This window comes from Micrasema longulum, unplaced genomic scaffold, assembly GCF_059751315.1.
Source record: "Micrasema longulum isolate JH-2025_06_02 unplaced genomic scaffold, ASM5975131v1 h1tg000320l, whole genome shotgun sequence".
Classification (NCBI taxonomy): Eukaryota; Metazoa; Arthropoda; class Insecta; order Trichoptera; family Brachycentridae; genus Micrasema; species Micrasema longulum.
In genome coordinates this window covers 29,141-56,001 of record NW_028277524.1, presented here as the reverse complement: position 1 = coordinate 56,001, position 26,861 = coordinate 29,141, and the positions used below count along the sequence as shown (strand labels likewise).

General features: G+C 34.4%; 1 protein-coding gene across 1 annotated transcript; it reads left to right on the top strand.

Annotated features, from left to right (window-relative positions):
- AspRS (aspartyl-tRNA synthetase) lies at positions 1 to 22,156 on the top strand. The gene is made up of 13 exons (XM_088224925.1): positions 1 to 112; positions 377 to 508; positions 1,950 to 2,121; positions 3,480 to 3,609; positions 5,656 to 5,833; positions 7,408 to 7,552; positions 10,438 to 10,589; positions 11,633 to 11,799; positions 13,159 to 13,274; positions 14,951 to 15,105; positions 18,717 to 18,828; positions 18,915 to 18,974; positions 20,550 to 22,156. The coding sequence occupies exons 2-13, from the start codon at positions 392 to 394 to the stop codon at positions 20,651 to 20,653; spliced, it is 1,608 nt and encodes a 535-aa protein (XP_088081051.1). The 5' UTR covers positions 1 to 112; positions 377 to 391; the 3' UTR covers positions 20,654 to 22,156.
- Positions 22,157 to 26,861: the final 4,705 nt, after the last annotated feature.

Here is a 26,861-nt window from a genome sequence, read left to right as displayed (position 1 = left end):
TCTGCTATATTCTGGGTGTTTATAAGTTTTGGAGCGTGAACGTGTCATTTTTTATCTTAAAAGTTTAATGTCACATTGACCGGTTGTTTTGAAATAAAAAACATTTAATTTCGTAAGTTGTTTTGATTTCAAATCTTGAATAATCAATTACTAAGTACAATTTCATTGATTATTCTGAATCAAGTTTTTAGTTCAAAAGTGCCCCGTGAAACCCAATCTTTGAGGTTAACTATTTATATCGAAACCTCAAGATAAATTTGTTATCTTAATAGTTTCAAGTGTTGTAAACACGGGAACGCGCCCACGAAAAATCAACCGATAAGCTGGCCGTATTTTCTTTGAAGCCGCGTGGTTTAATTGGCATTTCTAATTGCAGAAATAACTCGCTAAAATGGTCGTGGACGAGAAGAACGCGCAGCCCGCCGAGGGCGAATCTGCTCAGAGCAAAAAGGCGGCGAAGAAATTGGCGAAGGAAGCCGAAAGAAAACAAAAGAAAGCCGAACACAAGGTACGCTATTTTTAAAATGTCTTTCCTTATCCAAATGGCAAAGCGCCGATGACGAAATTGTGCAAATAAATTTGTTTACTTTACAAATTCACTTGTTTACAACATTAATTACGAATTGTGAATTTTTTCTCTATGCCGGTTGAGTTCAATGTCGCGTATTGGCTTTTTAAAATTTAAATACAACAGATGTGCAGGTTAAATGTTTATACCTAGACATGCCCTCAGTCCTAAAAAATGATGACACTTAACTCATGCCCGAACGCTCACTCATGCCCGACACATATTTATTCGTTCTTCGACCGCCAGCCAGGCGTGATGTTAGAATGAACCAAAATACCCGATTCTGTCATGAAAGCATGTAAACCATAGCATTATAATATACCAAAATGTTCATGGAGTTGATTATTTGGGATAGTTGCTGAATGTACATCTTGAGTGGTCTATGCTATGTATATGTGCCCCATGTAATGTATATGTTTGTGTATGTTTTATATGTGTGTTCATGTGTGTGTGCGTGGATGGCTCGGGGTGTGCATTCGGTATTTTGATTTATTACCAATGATAACGTCCATGGAAAACACAAATGTTAACAATTATTCTTTTCCCACTTTAGTTTCTTATTTATTTATTTTTTTTGTCACATTTATTGTTTAAATCTTTTACATAATTAATGAAAACTTAATTGGTGGTCTTTTTATCTTAGAAAATCGTTGTTTTTAATATTTTTATGGATGACTGTATGTTTTCTGAATAAAATAAAATAAAAATAAAAAATACCGGTAGGCATGTAGAACTAATTTTGTATACATCGTTTTAATATGCATAACATAATGTAATTTTATTAATATTTAAATTTATTTCAAGAGAGGGAAAACATTTTTGAGAAAGGAATATAGAAGTCTAGGCATTTACAGGGCTTATGACCTGTCATTGGCTGGTTTAAGTGGCCACTTTACACACTGTAACATTCACCATCCTGCCCATGTTTAAACATCCACATTTCCTCAACTCTTCCATCTGTTGACTTTTGTTGAAATAAATTTAAATATGAATAACTCCTTAGGGAGAAAATCCAGCCAGTCTGCAAGCATTTGGACATACTCAAACATTGTTTAACTTTATAAAATTTATATGTGCAAGCATAGAATTATAATTTACCAGAAGGCGTTTAAATGGCATGTCAAATATATCAATAGATGAAAAAAAGCATTATAGTTAGAGCAACAACGATAGAGGAAAGTGTGTTGTGCGTAGTTAGTGCTACAGACTGGCAGATGGAACAAATACGTATTTCTTGTCACACGAAAGGGGACATTAAGATTAATTTTGAAGAGTAGGTTAAAATATATAGTGTTTAAATAAATAAATATAGTGTTTAATTAAATAAATATAGTAAGTGTACTTTTATACAGTATGTAAATTAAAAACATTAATTTCACAGGCATCTTCCCAGCCCCAGGAAGCCGAAGATCAGGCAGAATCCCCTGACTACTCTGTTGGGAAATATGGAGTCACCAAGCTCATCCAGTCAACGGGAGAGAACCGGGACAGAGTGTACACGGACGTTAGGGATCTGGATGGAGGAATGGCTGGGAAAAGTGTGTGGATCAGAGGTAATAAATAGGTTCCTTCAAAATATGATGTACAAGTGCCGATCATGTTCAATCCGTTGACAATTAGTTTCAAATTATGTTCTTTAAAAATATGACTTTGAAAAGTGTCAATAATTCATGTTTCTTGTAAATATGCTGTTTACAAATATCATGTTCCTTAAAAATATTTCACTGACCACATGTGTCAAATAGTATCCCAAAAAACTCTATGGGGCCAACTGCCCTGTGTCAACAATAATTTCAAATCAGTTCTAGAAACTATTCACAAAATGCTTATCTTAACATCAAACGACATAATAATAATTGTCTTCAAAGTGCTCATTGTAATTGCCCAATATTGGATAGAACAGACAATGTCAAATATTTAAGAGTTATTATTGATATGAATTTAAAGTGGAAACAGCAGATTGAAAATATTACTAACAAACTTAAAAGGCTAACGTATATATTCAAAATATAATTAATGTACAGGAACTTTTAAAGATTTATTTTGCATTGTGTCAATCAATTTTGGAGTACGGTATAATCGGTTGTGGTGGTGCGAGTGACACAGTTTTAAATAGTGTATTTGTTGCACACAAATCCATAGTTAAAATAATACTCAGAGTCCCGATACAGACATCTACTAAAGAAGTATTCCACAAATCACAACTTATGACACCAAAACAATTATACGCTAAAACAATACTCACTTACAGATTCAAAAACTACTCTTACTCAAATGAAAGACATAACCCCCACAATACATCACATACAAATAATATAATCACTAGACCCTCAACACAAAGACAACTTAAAAAAATACAAACTAATATCACTTTCGGACAAAGGAATTTTGAGTATTATTCAATTAAAATCTATAACCTACTTCCAGTATCTATTAAAACAATTAGTAACGAAAAAATGTTTAAAAAGACTATAAAAAAATGGATAGTGGAGCTAGGTAGAAGTAAAATGGATTGTCTCATTCGCCCAAGCCAATATTGAATCAACCGCTCCACAAGTGTATAGCTTATGTTAGGTTTTTGTTATTTTCATTGTGCGTTTTGTAATATAAATAATATAGATGTACATATATACCTTGTTTTTGAAACTGAATATTTTGTTAATTATCTCTGTTTATTAAGTTAGTCTTCTTTGTTTATTCTCTAATGTAAAAACATTTCAAAAAAGTATATTGTTAAGTGTCCCCGGCACGGGTAACCCCAGTGAGGACACATTATTTTTATTATTAATTATAGTTTGTCAGAGAAAAATATGAATAAATAAAATAAAATATGTAAGTAAATCTTAAAAATGAAATTATTTTTATACATTAATTCTTCGTTAGTTACAAAGGATGTTTTAAATTATTCCAGGTCGCCTTCACACGTCACGGGCTAAAGGAAAACAATGCTTTGTTGTGTTGAGGCAACAATCTTCTACCGTCCAATGCTTGGTGGTCGTAACCGATACTGTCAGCAAGCAGATGGTCAAATTTGCTGGAGGGTAAGATTTAAAAAAATATATTTTTAGTATTTGTAGAATTTAGGTTGTTGTTGGTTGGAGCCGTACCCCAGTTGGAGGTCGACAGAAAACACGATGTCGGTGTTCCGAGGTGTATTTATAACATGGCGAATAAATATCCCGAACTTTTATGGAACACGAGAGCAATGGTGATGATGTGTTGAACTGATCGCACTTGGACTGCATACTAGAACAGAGTGACTGCATTGAGCTGACTTGGTTGGGCTGACTGATTATACCGCGCCCTGCGGTCTCTTTATAGGCCGCTTTCCTTCGTTCTTCATGTCTCCATGGTAGGAATGAAGTTAATGTACTGAAGGACATTGCTCTTATGTGGACGGATATTTTATGTGCAATCCTGGCAGTCTCGCGGAATATGTTGTGCTGTATTCAATATAAAATAATGATTCGCTTTATTGGTCGTTGCTCTATATTTCGGGTGAAATCATTGCACGAGTGTTTCGTCGATCAATGGACTACGACCCCTGGCTGGCTGTTGCATTGTAGTTGATGCACCTCTAAGCCTATTAAAAATATGAGATGGAAATAAGTTAATTTCGAAGTCGAATTAAATTCCGACATAACTGTCAGTTTTGAAAACGAGCGCCTAGATCAGTGGCTAGATGCTGCCATATTAACATACAAAAGCATATAGCCGTAAAATTTTACCACTGTAAAAAATAAATTTAGTTATTATATTTTTTCCATCTGTTTTATTATCTTTCTGAGTCTACGTATCGAGAACCGGCCTTGTAAACGCTCAGTAGATAAATACAGACGATCGTTGAGCATACCGTCTTGATAATTGTCAAAAGTCTTTTAAAAATCATGTTCAAGCGAGCATTTTTTGCTTGAATTGGGATTCATTGAAGTTTATAATAATCGCTTTGAAGTGGGCACTTTCTATCACAGAAGCCCATTTTAAATATAAATGAGAACTATTTTAAATGTTAATGAAGTAAGGAATGCGGACTAAATTTGTGCGGTCATTCATTGGTTTGTTTCGATCATATGACCTCGAGATGACAAGCAGGTAGAACATCTTCTTCCAAGTCGGTCCCTCAATGCTGAGGATCGTAATCACCATGAACACTCCTGATTAGTCTGTTCCACTCCAGTCTGTCCTCAGCCCGACGAACTGACTCATCAAATTTTAGCCCCGTAGCCACCTTTATTTGGTCAGTCCATCTATATAGTCCCTCTTCTAGAATATGCCTCCGTGGTCTGGTCTCCATTCTATGTCAATCGCATAAATCACATTGAATCAGTCCAACATCGCTTGCTTCGAAAAATAGCGTGGATGCTCGGACTAGAGAGAGATAATTATTCTTATGCTGAAATAGAGTCAATGTTAAATATTTCTAGTCTACAAAAACGTAGAACTAATATTGACTCCATATATATGTTCGGCATACTAAATGGTACAATAGATGTTCCATCATTACTGCGACAAGTAAAATTCAATATTCCGACGCGTAGATTGAGAAACAATGAAATACTATTCATCGATCAGCATTAAACAAACTATGGCCTAAATTCTCCAATGACCCGCCTTTGTCGTATTGTTAACTCAAGACAAGATCTGGACTTTTTTGGTTTAAGTTTACAACGATTTAAACGAGCACTAAATAAATAGTCCAGATCTTGTCTCGATGCCCCTTATGTTTGTCAATGCTTCTTTCTTTTTTTTAAAAATGTTTTAAACTATTCTTTTATTGTAATATTTAAACCTTATAAATTGTATACATGGACAATGTCCATTAATAAATAAATAAATATGGTAGAACATACCGAGGTAGATACAGATAGTACTGAAGTTAAGTATACCGTCTCGATAAGTTCAGATGAAGAAAGCGTTCATAATTGAGGCCCTGGAGCGTAAGAATGATCACCTTACGTTCATGTAACAGATGATCGAAGTATGCTGCATTTGGTGCACCACTGAGTGCAGATATGGAGATGATGATTTTATTATAACGTATTCCTTATTTGGAAATTCAATTTTAATCTAATTTATTTTATTTTTAGGGTGTCAAAGGAGTCCATTGTCGACGTGGAAGCAACCGTGGTACGCGTAGTTATTCCCGTAGAGTCTTGTACGCAGAAGCACGTCGAACTTCACGCGACCCAAATGTTCCTCATCTCGGCGGCCAAGAGCCAGCTTCCCCTCCTGCTGGAGGACGCTTCCAGGCCGGAGAAATCTGACGTAAGTCGGTTTCAGTTCTTTCACTTTACAAAAGTCAACAGAGGGAAGAGTGGAGGAAATGTGGATGTTCAAACATAGGCAGAATGGTGAATGTTACACATTGTGCAAAGTGGCCACTTAAACGCACTATCCTGGATTCAAACTAAAGATATGAACTCTTTTTTTCCATGATATATTTTATTTATTTATTTATTAACGGACATTGTCCATGTATACAATTTATAAGGTTTAAATATTACAATAAAAGAATAGTTTAAAACATTTTTAAAAAAAGAAAGAAGCATTGACAAACATAAGGGACATCGAGACAAGATCTGGACTATTTATTTAGTGCTCGTTTAAATCCTTGTACTCTTAAACCAAAAAAGTCCAGATCTTGTCTTGAGTTAACAATACGACAAAGGCGGGTCTGGAGAATTTAGGCCATAGTTTGTTCTATGCTGATCGATGAACAGTACTTCATTGTTTCTCAATCTACGAGTCGGAATATTGAATTTTACTTGTCCCAGTAATGATGGAACATCGATTATACCATTTAGTATGCCGAACATATATATGGAGTCAATATTAGTTCTACGTTTTTGTAGACTAGAAATATTTAACATTGACTCTATTTCAGCATAAGAATAATTATCTCTCTCTAGTCCGAGCGTCCACGCTATTTTTCGAAGCAAGCGATGTTGGACTGATTCAATGTGATTTATGCGATTGACATAGAATGGAGACAGACCACTATTCTAGGAGGCATATTCTAGAAGAGGGCGAACAGTTGAGCAATAAAAAGTTTTGATTGTATGGACATTAGTAAAATCAGAGGATATTCTGTTAATGAAGCCAAGTAATTTCAGTGATTTATTTACTGTATTATCTATATGCTCGTTGTATATTTTGTTGCCCTTTAATAATAAGGAATATTTTAATGTTTTTTTATACTATTTATTTCCTTTTTTAATTACTATAAAATAAAAAATTACCTTATAATCTTTTACAGAATATTTACTTTTCTCTTTCTTATATTTCACAAAAATATTATAACTGTCTATTTATTATAGGAGCAAAAATTCATAAACATTTCTTGTATACCCACGAACAGGCCACGCCTTTGTGGGATTTTTTGCTAACTATTTTTACTGTTAATATGTATTTCATTGCTATGCAATTATCTTTTTTTTTATACTCTGTTTTACCTCTTATGTATATTGTAAAAAAAAAAAAAAGACCAACCCAGTAAATGCCTAGAATTCCATATCCCTTCTCAAAAATGTTTTCTCTCTCTGTTGCAACAAATTTAGATCTAAATAACTCCCTAGGGAAGAAATCTAGCTTGTCTACAAACATTTTGACATACTCAAAACATTGGGATTCTAGTGACCCGTTTCCAATTATGTTAAATTCAAGTAACGTACAGGACCTAGATCTCAATACGTCTTGCAGCTACAGAGCGCACGAACAGTTAGAAATCTAGCTCCCATTTACATTTTATAAAAAAGTGATTAGGGAGTGAAAAGGACACATGCTTTTAGTAGCTAGCACTGACATGCACTGTTTTATTTTATTTTTATGCTTTGTTTTAGGATCCCGAAGCTCTGAAGATCAGGGTTAACCAAGATACCAGGCTGGATAACCGAGTGCTGGACTTGCGGACTCCTGCGAACCAGGCCATCTTCAGGCTCGAAGCCGGCGTATGCAAACTCTTCAGGGACATCCTGACGCAGAAAGGTATTTATTTATCGGAACAAAAACGGATTCCCAGTGACGTTTACGTCGACACACGCAAAATGAAAAATAACCGTGACAGTATTTATTTATTTATAAACGGCCAGAGGGCTCTTACAATATTTGGTTAAGAAGTATTATAGTAATTGACACAAAATATAATCACAATTATTTCAAAACAACAAACAAACAAACAAACAAACAAACAAACAAACAAACCATCACGCCGTTTCTCCGTAGGGGTAGGCAGAGAGGATAGAACGCCATAACACTCTATCTTGGCATACAGACCTCGCTTCCTCTACATTCATACATCTTCTCATGCACGCACGCCGATTATTCCTACTTTTGACATGTCCATCTTGTCCACTTGATCGTGCCATGTCTTTCTCGGTCTTCCTCGTTTTCTGCATCCATCAACATTCGCATCGTAGATCCTTTTAGCAGTTCTTTCGCTGTCCATTCGCTCTACATGTCCAAACCGACGCAGCACCCCTTTCTTGATTCTGTCGATAATGCGTGTCTCAGCCTTACACACTTCACGGATCTCGACATTTGTGCACCTATCGTACATCGTTTTACCACACATTCGCCTGAGGGATCGCATTTCGACAGCATTCAAACTATTTTCATCATCATTTTTCCAATTCCATACTTTGCTCCCATACATTAGATTTGGCACTAGAACTCCGTTGTGAACTGCTAGTTTAGCCTCCTGCGATAAACATTTGTTTGCCAAAGTAGATTTCAGTGCACCGTTCACCCTGTTCCCGGCACTCGCCCTCCTTTCAATATCTTTCTCGGCCTTTCCGTCCCTAGCAAACATACTTCCCAGGTACACAAATTCTTTTACCTGATGTAGAATATCTCCGTTCACACGGATCTCACATTTAGTTATATTTTCATCCCTTTCAAAAACCATCACTTTGGATTTATCGACATTCATTAGCAAATGGCTTTTCTTGCATACATCGTAGACTTTTGTTACCAAGAGTTGCGGGTCTCCTTTGCTGCTAGCAAGAAGCACGGCATCATCAGCATACAGAAGACAGTTAACTGTATTAAAGGTAAATTTGATTAAGGTGATTGTGCTGAGCATGTGTATTTGATTGATCACAAATTGGCAATACTGCAGTGAGAAGTACAATGAAAGCTTTTAAGTCACTATAGTCCTTAAAATGTAAGATGATTAGAATGACAGTTGTCAGAAAAACTGACGACATAACTTTGTAGTAACTTCTAAGGAGTGATTTATATTGACACACGAAAAATCTTTAGTTTTTGGTAAGTTCATTTATTTTTTTAATACAATTCTTGACATATAAATCAACATACTACTACTACTACTACCATCACGATATTTCTCCGTAGGGGTAGGCAGAGAGTATGGACCGCCACACACGTCTATCCTGGCATACATTCCTAGCTTCTTCCACATTCATACATGCCCTTCGGTTCTGTCTGCTTTTGACAGGACCAGACTTAACACGTCTTCCTCGATCGTCCTAGTCACACGTTGCCGTTCATTTTCGCCACATATACTTGTTTTACCATTCTCTCGTCGTCCATTCGTTCTACGTGACCAAACCATCTCAGAGACCCTTTCTTAATCTTATCAATTATACTTGACTCAGATTTACACACTCGCCTATATAAAATCAGCTTTAAAACTTGCAGCACTAAAAAATTGCAATAAAAAAAACTAAAATAAACCCAATTATTAACGACGTTCTTACAAGGTTATATCATTTTGCAAAAACGTTAGAGATGGGACAAATTGATCAAATAAAAAAAAATCGTCTGATAATGTTGACGAAAAAAGTGTAAATGTCTTATTTTTGGTGAATAATTGTATTCAACACACTATAATAGGCTTGTTTTTGCGTCAATTTTCGGAAACAGAGTTTCATATTTGCATGAAAAAACTGATAAAATCGATTTGATCGGTACATGATCAGTGATCAGTAATTTCCCATCACTAATGAAATTAGTTTGACAGCTGTCATTCTAATCAACCTATATTTTAAGGACTATAGGTTTTGCTGTTTTCGAGGTTTGATTATAAAAAAATATAAAATTTTCGCTTGATTAGTTTTTTAAAAATGTGCAGATATCACGCATTGAAAATATTCAAAAAAAAATCGTAAAGTTCATGTGTTTCCGGTTGAAACTTGAGTTTAAATCTGACCAGTAATTCATATATGTAAAAAACATCACCTACTGCCTCTGCAAAAACGTCGTGAAATAGCGGATATAATTTATTTACTTAAAATTGCCTCTGGTTCAATTGACTGTCCTGAACTACTTTGCAAACTTTCTATCAATGTTCCTTCCAAAGTTTTAAGAAATAACCCCTTCTTCACATACCTCTTGTTTCATCTAATTATAGGCAAAATTCATATTTATGGCGAACTTTTAATAATTTTAATGTAATTAATAAATCATTTAACATAGATTTATTTGCAAATAATCTTAATAACGTGCGGCGTTTGCTTTCAAAATAACTCGTAGTATTTTTTTTCTTTTCTTTTAAATTTACATTTAATTACTATTCATTTTATGTTCGAGAATCTTTTTTAACTTACTGTGATGCTACTTGTGAAAACCTGTAATTGGCTTATTTGTTATTTGTTTTGTTATATAAATATGATATAATTATAGCTGTTGGTTATCCAAATAAATAAAAAAAAAAAAAAAAATAAAAAAAATTGATAGTGAATATGCAAAACTGAAGAAAGACACGAGTCTTTATGAACAGTTTTGAAAAAGGGGTGGGTGCTTTTATTGAACAACTCTGAATGTATCCAACATAGCTATGGGTTACTTACTAATATTTTAAAAATCTAGCTCATTTGTAAACTAAGTTACGAGTAACATTTTTTCTGCAGGATTTGTTGAAATTCACACTCCGAAGATCATCTCTGCAGCGTCAGAAGGGGGTGCCAACGTGTTCACTGTCAGCTACTTCAAGAGCTCTGCATATCTGGCACAGAGTCCTCAACTCTACAAGCAGATGGCCATCGCAGCTGACTTCGACAAGGTAAATTGAAAATGTACAATTTTTAATACAGAAAATGAATTATTTCTTTACATTCAAACCAGAAAAATAGCAAAATTTAGAAACTTTAAATGTTATTATTTTACCCCTCACTGCAGTATAGTTTCCATTTGAAAATAACAATTTTGGACTTGTACTACACTACTATTATTGCTTATATATAAGAGGGACCTTAAAGAAACCACATCTGTGTGTTTTTTTTTTGCTTTGAACTAAAAGTCTTTGATGTATGCAAGAAAAGCGATTTGCTAATGAATGTTGATTAATCGAAAGTGATGGTTTTTGAAAGGGATGAAAATATAACTAAATGTGAGATCAGCGTGAACGGAGATATTCTGAATCAGGTAGAAGAATTTGTGTATCTGGGAAGTATGTTTATTAGACATCCCTTTCAGGCGTTTCAGGCTTTCAGGCTTTTGGCATTCCTTTCCATCGAAAGACAGAAAGATATTGAAAGGAGGGTGAGTGCCGGGAACAGGGTGAACGGTGCACTGAAATCTACCCTGGCAAACAAATCTTTATGGCAGGGGGCATAACTTGCAGTTCACAATGGAGTTCTAATTAAATATGTGAAAAATAATTATGAAAGTAGGATGAATGCTGTCAAAATGCGATCTCTCAGGCGATTGTGTGGTAAAACGATGTATGATAGGTGTACAAATGTCAAAATTACAATTTAAGAAAAAATTAAAGCGGCAACAATTTCGATTATCCAACGAGTTGGTATAATGATAGAGACTATCTTCAGACTCTTGTGCTGTCAGTTTTCAGTGGGGATTGCAATTTTTCTTTTACCAACAAGTTGGTATAATGATTAAAGACTAACTTCAGACTCTTGAGTTGTCAAAAACACGAAAATTTATTATGCCATCGGTAACCTCACTTCCCCTTTCAAACACCTTATCACTTTTAACCAATTAGCTCTCCAGACATACATTCTGGAGACTATTTGGTGCAAATCCTCCTTGCTGCTTGCTAAAAGAACTGCATCGTCAGCGTCCTATTATGATTTGCCTTGTCTGCAGGTTTTCACCGTCGGCGCCGTCTTCCGCGCCGAAGATTCTAACACGCATCGCCACCTCACCGAATTCGTGGGCCTGGACTTGGAGATGGCCTTCAAATTCCACTATCACGAGGTCCTCGACACCATCGGCGAGACCTTCACGCAGATGTTCCGCGGGCTCCGCGACAAGTGAGTTCTTGCAATATCTCTTAACATCAATCACTATCAACATCGATAACTCTTAACATTGATAACTCTTAACATTGATAACTCTTAACATCGATAACTCTTAGCATCGATAACTCTTAACAGTGATAACTCTAAACATCGATAACTCTTAACTTCGATAACCCTTAATATTGATAACTCTTAACATGATAACTCCTATCATTGATAACTCTTAACATTGACAACTCTTAACATCGATAACTCTTAACTTCGATAACTCTTAACATTGACAACTCTTAACATCGATAACTCTTAACATTGACAACTCTTAACATCGATAACTCTTAACTTCGATAACTCTTAACATTAACCGCACCAAGTGAGTTCTTGCAATATATCTTAACATCGATAACTCTTAACATCGGTAACTCTAAACATTGATAACTCTTAACATCAATAACTCTAAACAGTGACAACTCTTAACATCGATAACTCTTAACTTCGATAACTCTTAACATTAACTGCGACAAGCGAGTTCTTGCAATATCTCTTAACATCGGTAACTCTTAACATTGATAACTCTTAACATCAATAACTCTTAACATCGATAACTCTTAACATGATAACTCCTATCATTGATAACTCTTAACATTGACAACTCTTAACATTGACAACTCTTAACATCGATAACTCTTAACATTAACAGCGATAAGTAAGTGAGCTCTTGCAATATATCTTTACATCGATAACTCTTAACATTGACAACTCCTAACATTGACAACTCTTAACATCGATGACTCTTAACTTCGATAACCCTTAATATTGATAACTCTTTACATGGTAGCTCATATCATTGATTACTCTTAACATCGATAACTCTTAATATGACAACTCTTAACATCGATAACTCTTAACTTCGATTACTCTTAACATTAACTGCGACAAGTGAGTTCTTGCAATATCTCTTAACATCGGTAACTCTTAACATTGAAAACTCTTAACGTCAATAACTGGCGTGGCGTCAAATCAAAAAGTGGCGTTCCTCAGGGGTCGCATATCAGGCCATTTGTCAGCATCATTTCCCAGTAGTGCATGAGAAAATGCTTTCGCACCCCGATCGCTGCGTATCTAGTTTATTTTTATTTATCATCATCATCTTTTCCTTTCCGCACCTAATGGTGCAAAGGACACTGCATTAGTACACCAATCGCAGCGTATCTTGATCGTTTCTGTTGCACGAAACTAAGATGATCAGTCTTACGCTTCAGGTGCCAGTCAATATTCTAGTGCGAAAACACCCCTTGTCCCCTCTCTTCCGTCGTTCTTCCCATGATGTAAGCCCTAGGGCTTTTGATCCACCGTTTTGTGAATTATTTTCAGTTACGCGGCGGAGATAGCTGCCGTCGGTCAACAGTACAACGTGGAGCCATTTAAGTTCTTGGATCCGCCTCTGAAACTGGAGTTCTACCAGGCGGTAGAGATTCTCAAGGAAGCTGGTTAGTTAAAACTTACGCATTTTTCCATGTCTTTATTTAGCAATAACAATTTTTTTTATTGCAACATTTTTATGCAATCATTTTCATAAATAACAAATGTACAACCCCGTTTTTATGTTCCTCGATTTTACGTTTTCCCACTTTTTACACCGAAATATTTAGGTCCCACTTTTTTTCCATACATTCTCATTAAAATATTCCCCGTAAAATGTAAAAAACGTCAGTTTTTTACATTTTTCATAACCTCGGTTTTACGTCGCAATTTTTTCACAACTCGTTCGATCTGTCAAAAGACGGTTATAATCAACATAAAAAAACGTTAAACGAGGGGTAATTTTTCATAGAAAAAAAATAGGACTTGAACATTTCGGCGTGAAAAGAGGGAAAATGTAAATTCGAGGAACGTAAAAACGAGGTTATACTGTATGCTGAATATTTGTTTTGTCAGCTGCGTGTTTTTTTAGTGGTCAGCGCGTTTGCCTACCATGCAAGAGGTCTCCGGTTCGATTCTCGAAATGGTTTTTTTTTTAAATAATTTTTATTTAGTTTTTTTTTACAATATACATAAGAGGTAAAACAGAGTATTAAAAAAATAAAGGATAATTACATAGCAATAAAATACATATTAACAGTAAAAATAGTAAACAAAAACCCCACAAAGGCGTGGCCTGTTCCTGGGTACACAAGAAATGTTTATGAATTTTTGCTCCTATAATAAATAGACAGATATAATATTTTTGTGTAATATAAGTATATTTTTGTGTGGCGGCCTCCGTGGTGTAGTGGTCAAGACGCTTGACTCACAGACGGAAGGTTCTGGGTTCGATTCCCGGTGAGAACACAAAAATTAAATGTGATTTTTCTCAAGCCTGGGTGTTCTGTGATGTAATTCACCACTGTAATTGGGCCTCCTGGCCTGTTGTGGTGCAAAAATAAAAATAAAATAAAATAAGAAATAGAAAAAATAATATTCTGTAAAAGATTATAAGGTATATATTTTTTTTTATAGTAATTAAAAAAAGGAAATAAAAAATATATAAATATTCCTTATTATTAAAGGGCAACAAATATAACATAGAAAAAAAGAGTTCATATCTTTAGTTTGAATCCAGGATAGTGTGTTTGATATGAAATCTTTATTTAAAAGGGTGTTTTCACACTAGAATATTTCATAGTCCCTGGACTGATACTTCAAGTGTAAGACTGATCAGCTTACTTGACTTGGAATTGAAGAAATTCAACCCTGAAGAATACACCGTCATTTTGAGGTAAATAACTATGTTTCATTAGGTGTTGTATGACTCAGAAACCCTTTTATGAATCTTCATCTAATCAATGAATTCATGACTTATTGACCTTATTGTTTATTATTATTTTTAGTTCTACAAAAATACTGTCGGCCTCGTGGTGTAATGGTCAGCGCATTTGCCTACCACACAAGAGGTCTCAGGTTCGACTCCCGACACGGCTGACATGAAATACCTATTTAAAATGGCATTTTCACACTAGAATATTTCACAGTCCCTGGACTGGTATCTGAAGCGTTAGACTGATCACCTTACCTCGACGTAACAAAAAATGATCAAGATGCGCTGCAATGGGTGTACCATTGCAGTGCCCTATGCACCATTAGGCGCGGAAAGTGAATTATGATGATGATGAAGTATCTGTTACAGGTGTGACGATCGGTAGAGAAGACGATCTTTCCACTCCCGATGAGAAACTCCTGGGAAAATTAGTAAAGGCTAAATACGACACAGACTTCTATATGTTGGACAAGTACCCGTTGGCAGTTAGACCTTTCTACACCATGCCTGACCCAACTGACAAGGTAACCTTTTTTACAACCAACAACTCAGCAATAAAGAAATATCACATACTCAATTCAATTGATTTATTTTATTTATTTATTTATTTTATTTTATTTGGGATTTTTACAGCTATACATAAACAAAATAATTAGAAAAATCTTAACAATACTAAAGCCAATTTAAAAAATCCACTGTAAATATAATGACACATAATATACAAGAAAAGAAGTTTAGTAATTGTATTTGTGTGACGTTTGTATTCATGTGTATGTGAATGTGTGTATGCGTGAATGTATGAGGGAGAGGATACATGCGCGTGTGGGAATGAATGAGGGAGAGGGTGCGTGTGTGTGTGTGCGTATTTTAAATATAACATATACTAACATATTACAACAGAAACGTAGAACATTTAAGAGAAGGTAATATAGAAGTCTAGGCATCTACAGGGCTTATGACCTGTCAATGGCTGGTTTAAGTGGCCACTTTACACACTGTGTAACATTCACCATTCTGCCCATATTTTAACATCTATATTCCTTCAATTCTTTCATCTGTTAAAGAGCTGAAACCTTTATTTATGCAGGTGAGATTCGTCTAGTTGAATTATTTCACCTACATACTAGACTAGGCAACGCCTGAAAATGTTATTTTTTCAATTTCTATACTTCTTCATGGACCAGGTGGATTTATCAACAATATTTTGAGTTTGTCCAAATTTTTGTTGACAAGGACTGGATTCGGCTCCCTGGGGAGCTGTTTATATAACATCAGCATGAATTTTAAAAGGCAGTGTATGGACGAAAACGACTTAGCAAAACTTATAATGAGTTAAGATCATAATACTACTACAATTAACATTATCCATCTTTCTGCATTAAAAAAAACATTCGAGTGGGAATAGGACAAAACCGTTACATCAGTCTCTTTATTAATCAGAGAATTTAGAATCCGTGTCAGTACGGAAGCGACGCTATTAGTATTGTGTTTATGTTGCTGTGTGAAGGACGCAACGCAGACAAACACATAAGGCCTTACTTATAAATCAGGTATAAAGTTAAGCTTGAGAATAATGATGGTATAATCTATATGTATCTTTAAAGTGTAATACCTAAATAATACTATGTTGATTTCGATTGTTTACCGTTTATTGACTTATATCTGTATTCTAAATAAGTATTTTTCTAACTTCTTCTAATTTTAAGATTATTTTAATACAACCTATACGCAAAAATGTACTCCTGATCTCCACTGCAATAATTGTGTAATGTATTATTACGTATCCCCATATATTTTCAACTAATATGTAATGATTTTTTTTTATTTTTAAATTTAATTTTTCTTTCTCTTTAATTCATTTTTATTTTTGCTCCTTTCTTTGTGTAAAATGCATTTCTGTCTTCATATTTAAAAATGCACTTCTGTTCTTTCCACTTTTATACTAATATGTAAAGATGATATTTCTGATATTTTTCTTCTAAAAATCATTTATATATATTTTTTGCTACTTCTTTGTAAAATACACGTCTGTCTTTATTTGTATATATGCATGTAAAACATGTAAAAGCCTAAAAGGCGTTAAAATAAATAAATAAAATAAAATAAATTAATAAAAATAATCTCAGGTTTATCGACCACACCGCGCAACAATGGATAAAAATGTGTAGTCAAATCACATTCCTTCTAGTCTCTAAACTGTTGTAGCCGAGCATACCCTGGAGAAACTCGGTCGGGTAGAGCCGAGGATAATACCCGCACTCTCATGTAGAGATATCTCCTTTTGGATTTTGTCTATCATAAGAGAGTACTTCAGTTCATGTGGCCCCAGAATCATCGAGCCACTCTCGAGTCTACTTCTAGTTGTAAAGAGTTCTCGGTACGTGGGTATTTTCGAAAACCCCGGCAGCACGCAGAACAAATCCCTACATCTTCAATGCATTACCACTGACTGTCTCTATGTGTTCATGAAATGTCAGAGTGCTCACAAATCTAACATTAAACTACGAATACCGATAAAAATATATGAAATGGATTGCGAATAATTCATTGTATTTTTAAAATCAATATGGAGAAATGTTTTTCATACATAACTTTAAATTGAATTGGGTTGTGGTCCCGTGGCTAGTGTCTCGGACTCACGGCTCAAAGGTCCGTGGTTCGAATCCCACTCTACCCCAACTTGATTCCCATTTTCTAATAGTGAGTTATTAAATATTTGAGTAAATCATAAAAAGCGGAAAAACAATGTATGATAGGTGCCCTAATATCGAAATTAGAGCAGAATGCAAGGCTGAGTTAAGCATTATCGACAAAATTAAGAAAGGTCTTTTGCGATGGTTCGGTCATGTGGAGCGAATGAATGATGAAAGAACGGCTAAAAAGATTTATGATGCGAATGTGTCTGGTTGTAGAAGTCGAGGAAGGCCGAGAAAGACATGGCATGATCAAGTACAACAAATTCTTGAAAGTGGTCATGTGAAAAGTCGGAATAATCGACGTGCGTGCATGAGAAGATGTATGAATGTGAAGGAAGCAAAGGAAGTGTGCCAGGACAGAGTGGTGTGGCGTTCTATCCTCTCTGCCTACCCCTCTGGGGAAATGGCGTGATGGTTAGTTAGTTAGTTAGTATCATAAGAACACAAATATTATTTTTTTGCTTTAAAAAAAAACAATTATAAAAAATACGTTCCTAGAAAAACGCGACATGTTTTGCATTGATAATTTTTTTAAATATTTTTTTATTGTTTATTATGTTAATGATAATTAGGTTAATTGGATTAATTACTTTTTTTTTGTTGTTGTTATTATAATGTTAACTTTGTTAAATATCTAATTTAAGGCATGTTTCACATTTTGTAAAATGTTTCCCTCGGCACGGGACACCCCAGTGAGGGAACATTATTCTGTACAAAAGAAAATACTAACAATGTAAAAGTATAAATAAGTTAATTGTGACGTCAAGATTCGTGACGATGTTCTAATGATTCTGATTTTACTAATGTCCGTACAATCAAAACTCTTTATTGCTCAACTGTTCGCCCTCTTCTAGAATATGCCTCCTAGAATAGTGGTCTGGTCTCCATTCTATGTCAGTCGCATAAATCACATTGAATCAGTCCAACATCGCTCGCTTCAAAAAGTAGCGTGGATGCTTGGATTAGAGAGAGGTCATTATTCTTATGCTGATATGGAGTCAATGTTAACTATTTCGAGTCTACCAAAATGTAGAACTAATATTGATTCCATATATATGTTCGGCATACTAAATGGTATAATCGATGTTCCATCATTACTGGGACAAGTAAAATTCAATATTCCGACTCGTAGATTGAGAAACAATGAAATACTGTTCATCGATCAGCATAGAACAAACTATGGCCTAAATTCTCCAATGACCCGCCTTTGTTGTATTGTTAACTCAAGACAGGATCTGGACTTTTTTGGTTTAAGTTTACAACGATTTAAACGAGCACTAAATAAATAGTCCAGATCTTGTCTCGATGTCCCTTATGTTTGTCAATGCTTCTTTCTTTTTTTAAAAAATGTTTTAAACTATTCTTTTATTGTAATATTTAAACCTTATAAATTGTATACATGGACAATGTCCGTTAATAAATAAATAAATAAATTTCAGATATCATCCAATTCCTATGACATGTTTATGCGTGGAGAAGAGATTCTATCCGGAGCGCAGAGGATTCACGACCCGGACTTTTTGACCGAGCGGGCCAAGCATCACCAAATAGGTCAGTTGGTTTTACAAAATCTCCGATATAAATTTCGTCCGTTCCTTGTAAAAATGAACATTTAATGGTTCTCATATTTTTTCCAGATATTTCAAAAATCGCCGCATACATCGACTCCTTTAGACTCGGCTGCCCCCCGCACGCCGGTAAACTTGAATATATTTTATTTTAAAAATCACTAATTGAGTACATTTTGTTAATCAGGATTTGCTAGGAGATGGTGAAATTTATTAAATTTTTTTATTTTGTTTATTTTTCCATACATATATTTACATAGAAATATAATTACAAAAATACACTTTAGAAAAATATATCTTAAAATTAAGCTATAACATGAATTGGAAAAAATGCCCACAAAGACTTCAGCGTCTGAGCGTGGGCCATTCCTTTTTTAATTATTAAAAAGTTTATTGCATGTAAGTATGGTATGAATACCCCTTAATATAGATATTATCTCTATTAGTACAAATAACACACCAATTCCTTCTTATACTCAATAAAGAAAACATTCGTTCACATCACCCGAGATTTGTTCCTCAAAATTTATAAAACATATGTTCGTAATATACAACAACAACAACAAACCATCACGCCGTTTCCCCGTAGGGTAGACTATCTTTGCATACAGATCTCGCTTGCTCTACATTCGTACATCTTCTCATGCACGCGCGCCGATTATTCCGACTTTTGACATGCCGATCTTCGAGTATTTGTTGGATTCGGTCACGCCATATCTTTCTCGGTCTTCCTCTATTTCCGCATCCATCAACATTCGCACTGTAAATATTCTTAGCCGTTCTTTCGCCGTCCATTCGTTCTACGTGTCCGAACCAGCGCAGAGCTCCTTTCTTGATTTTGTCGATAATGCTCGTCTCGGTCTCACATAATGTACGGATCTCGACATTTGTGCATCTATCGTACATAGTTCTACCGCACATTCGCCTGAGAGATCGCATTTCGACAGCATTCAGCCTACTTTCATCCCTGTTTTTTCAATTCCATACTTCGCTTCGACCAGGACTCCGTTGTGAACTGCCAATTTTGCCTCTTGTGACAAACATTTATTTGCCAAGGTCGATTTAAGTGCGCCGTTCACTCTGTTCCCGGCACTCACCCTCCTTTCAATATCTTTCTCAGTCATTCCTACCTTAGTAAATATACTTCCCAGATACACAAATTCCTCTACCTGTTTTAGTATAACTCCATTCACAGTGATTTCACATTTAGTCATGCTTTCATTTCAACAATATTTTGAGTTTGTCCAAATTTTTGTAGACAAGGACTGGATTCAACTAGGGAATTGTTAATGTTAATGTTAATGTTAATATAAACAGAGCTGTTTATATTAACATGTTACAACAGAGATGAAGAACATTTAAGAGAAGGTAATATAGAAGTCAAGGCATCTACAGGGCTTATGACCTGTCAATGGCTGGTTTAAGTGGCCACTTTACACACTGTGTAACATTCACCATTCTGCCTATATTTGAACATCTATATTCCTTCATCTGTTGATGTTTGTGAAGTTAAAGAGCTGAAACCTTTATTTATGCGGGTGAGATTCATCTAATTGAATTATTTCACCTACATACTAGGCAACGCCTGAAAATGTTATGCTTTCATTTCTTTCAAAAACCATCTTCAATATACACCTTTTGAAAATAGTGTTTATCACAAAAACGACATTTCTCAATTTGCAGAAATAATGTTAATATTTCCAGGTGGCGGTATTGGACTTGAGCGAGTAGTCATGCTGTACCTCGGGCTGGACAATATTCGGAAGACCAGCATGTTCCCGAGGGATCCTAAACGCATCACTCCTTAGATGTAAGGATGAGCGCAACTTATATATCCGAGGTCTTTCTCTGAATGCATATAATATATTGAAACAGGTGGAGATTAACAGGAAGAGATGATAAAAACAATATTTGTTACAACACCACTATGTGTCAAAATTACTAGAAATCCACCATTTTGTCATTTGTATCTATTTTTCACTCGTTTATTTATAAATTTGCATCATCATTATAATTCAGTGTATGCAGTGTATTTTGATGCACGTCACATGCGGGTAAGGCGATCAGTCTTACGCTTCAGGTGCCAGACCAGAAACAATGAAATATTGCAGTTTAAACAGTCTTTTAAATCTCTACCATCCTGCCAGGAGTCGAACCCAGGACTTTGAGAATTATCTTCAACTCGATTTCCTTATTCAAGATTTTATTCGTTCTGATTCTATTTTACACATATAACTGGACTTCAGTGGCGAGCCGTGCTTTATTTTATAGGTAATCTATTAAAAATGTTCATTAATTTGTACTACATATAAGTACTTACACAACATGCGAGTAATGTAATTATAAATGACAATTTTTTTGTAATTCTGTGAAAATCAACTCAAACAACAATTATTATTAACCACGCGATAAACGTAGCTTTATTCTACACTATTTTAATACAATACTTGCACAAAAGTTTATTAACAAATACCACAATGACATTCAGCGGATATTTCCATTATGATCTGTCATTGACAGTACTGTCAAGACTTGAGCACTGGCCGATTTCTTTTAAAATGAATAATGCCTAAAACGGCCACTGCGAACGCCACCTGTCCGATGTGATACATAATATGTCAACGGTATCCCATCAAAGAAAAATAGTCCTTCGGAAATAATGTTTGAAATACTAGTTTCCAAATAGAGAATCTTCTAAAAATGTTTGTAATCTGCAAGTTTGTTTTAGTACTAAAAAAGCCGACTTGGGTTAAAGACGAAAAATACAGTGTACTTTTTTGTATGGAAGAATAAGCTGAGGTAATCGGCTAGTTTCATCGTTCAGTAAGATGGGCTGGGCGCGCTTCATAGATATTTTTTTGTAGAAAGATATAAACGGTGATTTATAATAAATGACAATTACTTTATTTTTTTTACCATAAACACGGTTACTGTAAGTTATTATTATTAAAAGTCAAATATAATGGTAAGCTGTGCATAGTCTCTTACTTTGACGATTCGCCCTTGCTGGACTTACACATATAAATTCGCTTGGACGCAGAGGCACTAAGTTTTTTAAAAATGAAATCAAAGCAGAATCAATAACAGTATAATTTATGCACTTACTTCACAGAAACTAATTATTTTATTATAAAATATGTATTTAAGATAAATCGCAATTAGTTTGATGAATTTGCGTCATCTGTTGAAGTTTTACTTTAAAAATTAACAATGCATTCGTCGTGTGAACTTTGTAATTTTATGATATTATGTACCTACATGTTACATAATGGGATGAAGATTTTATATTGAAATAAAATTGTTTTCTAAAACATGCATTTATTTTGATCCCCAATTTCAAAATATATACTATTTTTTTCTATGAAATATAAGGCAATATTTGAGTTTGTCCAAATGTTTGTAGACAAAAGACTGGATTTCACCCCCTCGGAAGTCATTAAGATTAACAAATTACTACAGGGATGGAGAATACCTTAAATAAGGGAATATGTAAGTCAAGGCATTTACAGGGCGTATGACCTGTCATTGGCTGGTTAAGTGGCCACTCTACACACTGTGTAACATTCACCATTTTGCCTATATTTGAACATCCATATTTCTTAAATTCTTCCAGTATGTGAAATAATTCAGTCAGATGAATCTCTTCACAACAATTAAGGTTTCAGCTCTTTAACTTCACCAAAATCAACAAATGGAAGAATCGAAGGAATATGGATGTTCCAATATAGGCAAAATGGTGAATGTTACACAGTGTGCCAATGACAGGTCATAAGCCCTGTAAATGCCTTGACTTCCATATTCCCTTATTTAAGGTATTCTCCATCCCTGTTGTAATTTGTTAATGAAATATAAGGGTTGATTGATATGCTTCACCCCCGACCTATTTCAAAGATGATGAGAAAAAGCTTTAGTTTGAAAAAAAGGTAATATATATTTTTTTTTCATTTACATTTTTGCTACTTATCAGTAGCATAATTTTTTTTTTTGTTATTTTGAATTCCCGCAAAAACGTCCATTGAATTGACCCCCAATATGTCAAGATTCATGTTAATTTTCAACTTTGTTCCTAGTTGTTAAATTTTTTTTTAGAACATCACGAATTCCAGCAGAATGCTCGTACGAGGTCTTCCTGTAATTGGAATTATTTCATTCTAAAAACACTACGACGTTTGCTCAGAGGGATTTCTCTTTTGTGGCCCCGAGAGTATTCAATGTCCTGGATGAACATATTAAGTTATCCAAAACGAAAGCCATTTTAAGGAGGATTGTACGAGTCTGGTTTTTTTCTGAGGGAAGAGACAATTGCAGGAGACTGCTGCGAGCTATTGCATAGATTTATATATAGTACTATTTAAGCGTGGTGTCCAGATGCCCTTTGAAATATAATAATATTTAATTTTTGCTATTATTTAATTATGTACGTGCTTCCATTTTCCACTATGTTGTACCCCAACTCAACACAGGGCCCTTGGCCTCAGAGTTTGGGATACATTATTATTATATTTTTTTGTAATATGTATGTATTTGTATGAATAAACAAATAAATAAAATAAATTTTAACATCACAACTATGCGAAGCATGTCGCGTTTTTCTAGAGACATATTTTTTTTATAATTTATTTTTTAACCTTATCCTCACTAAGCATCCAAAAATTACACATGATCCGAACGGGGGGACCCAACGACCCCAGCGCCTGCTTGTACATGGCGTCAGGAGAATAAAACATTGGAAGTTTTTATGATCATGCAATAATTTATTCATGTTTTTGCGTAGACATATTTTACTAAAGTCCTCAAAATATAGCTTGATTAAAATGACAGCTGTTAAGTTTAACATTATTAGTTATATTAGTTAATGTCACTAGTGCCGGGAAATTACTGATCACTGATCATGTACCTATCAAATCGATTTTATCAGTTTTTTCTTGCAATCATGAAACTCTGTTTCCGAAAATTTATATAAAAACGCAAAAACAAGCCTATTATAGTGTGTTTAAAACAATTATTCACCAAAAAATAAGACATTTATACTTTACAACATCAAATGAATTATTTTTTTATTCGATTGATTTACATCGATCAATTTGTCCATCTCTAACATTTTTGCAAAATGATGTAACAAATGTCGTTAATAATCAGGTTTATTTTAGTTTTAAAGCTGATTTTATATAATTATGTTGATTTATAATATGTCAAGAATTGTAGTAAAAAAATAAATTAACATGCCAGATACGAATAATTTTTCGTGTGTCAATATTAATTACTCCTTAGATGTTACTACAAAGTTATATCGTCACTTTTGCTGACAACTGTCATTCTAATCAAGCTATATTTTAAGGACTATAATTCGTGTATTTTATTCATTTTTGTTAGTTTGCCGAATGCTAATGTACATAAAGCAAAATTGACCCTTGTATTATGTCTTTTTTTATATGTAAAAAAAAAACTTTTTTTTTTGTCATAATTTCAAATTTACTCCAGGTATGTATAATACTTGTGGGAGGTATGGTGAGCGGTGATGGCGGGTTCTCCAGTGCAGATGAGGAAACACCTATACGTGTTCTGTGTGAATGTGATGCTTTATATCATAAAAGGAGCCTCATCCTCGGGTTAAACCTGAGGATTTTAAAGAGCTCGCCCCCTACCTATTAGTAGCATTTCATATATTTTTATCGGTATTCGTAGTATGCGATATTTGCCAATTGCCACCATGATTCCATTTGCAGTGACATTCTATGGGAGATAAAAGAAAAAACACGTTCATTTCCAATTTTTTTTATTCAATTTATTTTAATTAAAAATAAAACCTTAACCTAAAATGCAGTTTTGAGATTTTCATAATTACAGTTACATAAGAGTTAAGAAAATATTATAACATAAGCAAAATGTGATGACACCATATTACAATTAAAACTGTACAGCCAAATTTGGATTTTCATTTGTTTTATTCGATATTATTTTACATATATAAATCAATGTATGACGGGGTTACGAATGATGAAATCGGGCGAGATGTAAATCTGAGTCAAGTATAATTGATAAGATTAAGAAAGGGTCTCTGAGATGGTTCGGTCACGTAGAACAAATGGACGACGAAAGAATGGTAAAACCAGTACATATGGAAAAAATGAACGGTAGCCGAGGAAGACGTGGCATGATCATATAAACCAAAATCTTAAGTCTGGTCATGTCAAAAGCGGGCAGAACCGAAGGGCATGTATGACAAGATGTATGAATGTGTATGAAGCTGGGAATGTACGCCAGGATAGACGTGCCTGACAGAAAAAGATAACTGCACTTCAGACTGATTATGCCAAAAAAAAAAAAAAGATTTTTTTTACATATCGTATTATCAGCGCTGTGATTTTTTAAAGTTGACGTCAGAGGTTGTTCTCTGTTAGTGCTTCCCATTGGTTCGTTCACGGTAAGCCAACCGGATATCCTTCACAGCTGTCACATCATCGGTTGGTTCATATGAACCAGCGATGTCAATCAAAGTAGTGCATTTTTATTTAAATATTTTTTATTATTTTTTAGTACGTTTTCAAGAAATTTTGCGGTACAATTTAACGCTCAAGTTTTTACCGCGCCCAAGAAAACATTTTTGTATCCAATTTTCCGTAGGGTTGAAATTACTCATTGTATGAAAAAGTATCAGATATTTTCTGTGTTGGCAGATTTTGCTTTTTCAAAAATAGTTATAGTTAGATTTGGAGATAAAACTAGGCGCTTTTAAATGTTAAAAACTACAAAACTGCATCATGAATTTGACTTATCAAATCCATATATTTTCGAGTTAACGTTTTTTGTCCGTATACCCTCGATATTACCTTCAGGAAAACGTTCCTATCTCTGGTCCCCAGGGAGTTGAATCCAATATTTATATTTATCTACAATAGACACAATAAAAAAATATTATTTATGCCTATATAATTCAAATAAAAATGCATTTTTTGGCTGTTCAATTTTAAATATAAAAAAAGTGGTGTAAAAAAAATACATACAAAAACGCTTATGATTGAAACTCCTTCGTAAAAAGTTACGAATTAACTAAACAAATGCAATCGATTTCTCTCTCTCATTATTTACATATCTAACGGTGTATAGAGCACCGCACTGGTACACGTAGGATGGGTCGATGCGATCGGGATACTTTTAAACAATAATACAAAAGTGGACTCCAGTGTTTTACCCTCCAAGGTACAGATTTATATTTTTTCACGTCTCTAAACTTACGAGCGGAGACGTCCTGACGAACTGCAAGATCGACGTTTCGCAGATCGTAAAACATTTTTTTGCAGCACCTAATTGTAAGTACAACTTCATTATAAGTAAATTTTGGTATATAAACGTTTAAAAAATTAAACCTATTCTCGAATACAATTACAGTCATAAAGACAATGATCAAAAAACGTAACCAACAAAAAAACTTAAATAATATTATCATTAGGATAACTTACAATAAAAAGTAATACTATTGTTTTCCATTTGTACACATCTTTCTGTTCGATAAATCATATTTAAAAAAATTGACATAAATTTGAACCGACCTCTGTAAACTCAATTTCAAATGGAAAAACCACGATTCTTTAACATTTTTACACATTTAAAAAAAAAAAACATTATTGCGATTCCTCACACGGTGTAAAACGGGAGTCTGATGTACTATGTAAATTTCACGTAAAAATATATGAACGGCGAAACCGGTGATTATAAATTTTCGAGGGATTGAAATTGAAATTTCCCATAGCGCTGAACTTCCTCATTGCGGGAATGTCATTTTCGGGTTTCACCGCAATCCCCTATTTATTTAAATACATTTTAATTCGTCAACAATTCATGTTATCTGTATTTGATTTTTCTTCAACGGAGAATGGGCCGATTTGCTTCACCCCCAACAGTAATAAGAGGTGTCTTTTGACGGATCGAATGAGTTTCGAAAAATTTTCAACGTAAAACCGGGTTATAAAAAAAAAAAAGTAAAAAATGTTAATTGGGGGAATATTTGAATGAGAA

Bases quoted from the DNA above. Each gene is read 5' to 3' on its own strand.
- AspRS (XM_088224925.1), top strand. From the start codon at position 392: ATGGTCGTGGACGAGAAGAACGCGCAGCCCGCCGAGGGCGAATCTGCT. The intron at 15,106-18,716 runs GTAACCTTTTTT...AATAAATTTCAG, and splicing joins TGCCTGACCCAACTGACAAG to ATATCATCCAATTCCTATGA. The intron at 18,975-20,549 runs GTAAACTTGAAT...TAATATTTCCAG, and splicing joins CGGCTGCCCCCCGCACGCCG to GTGGCGGTATTGGACTTGAG.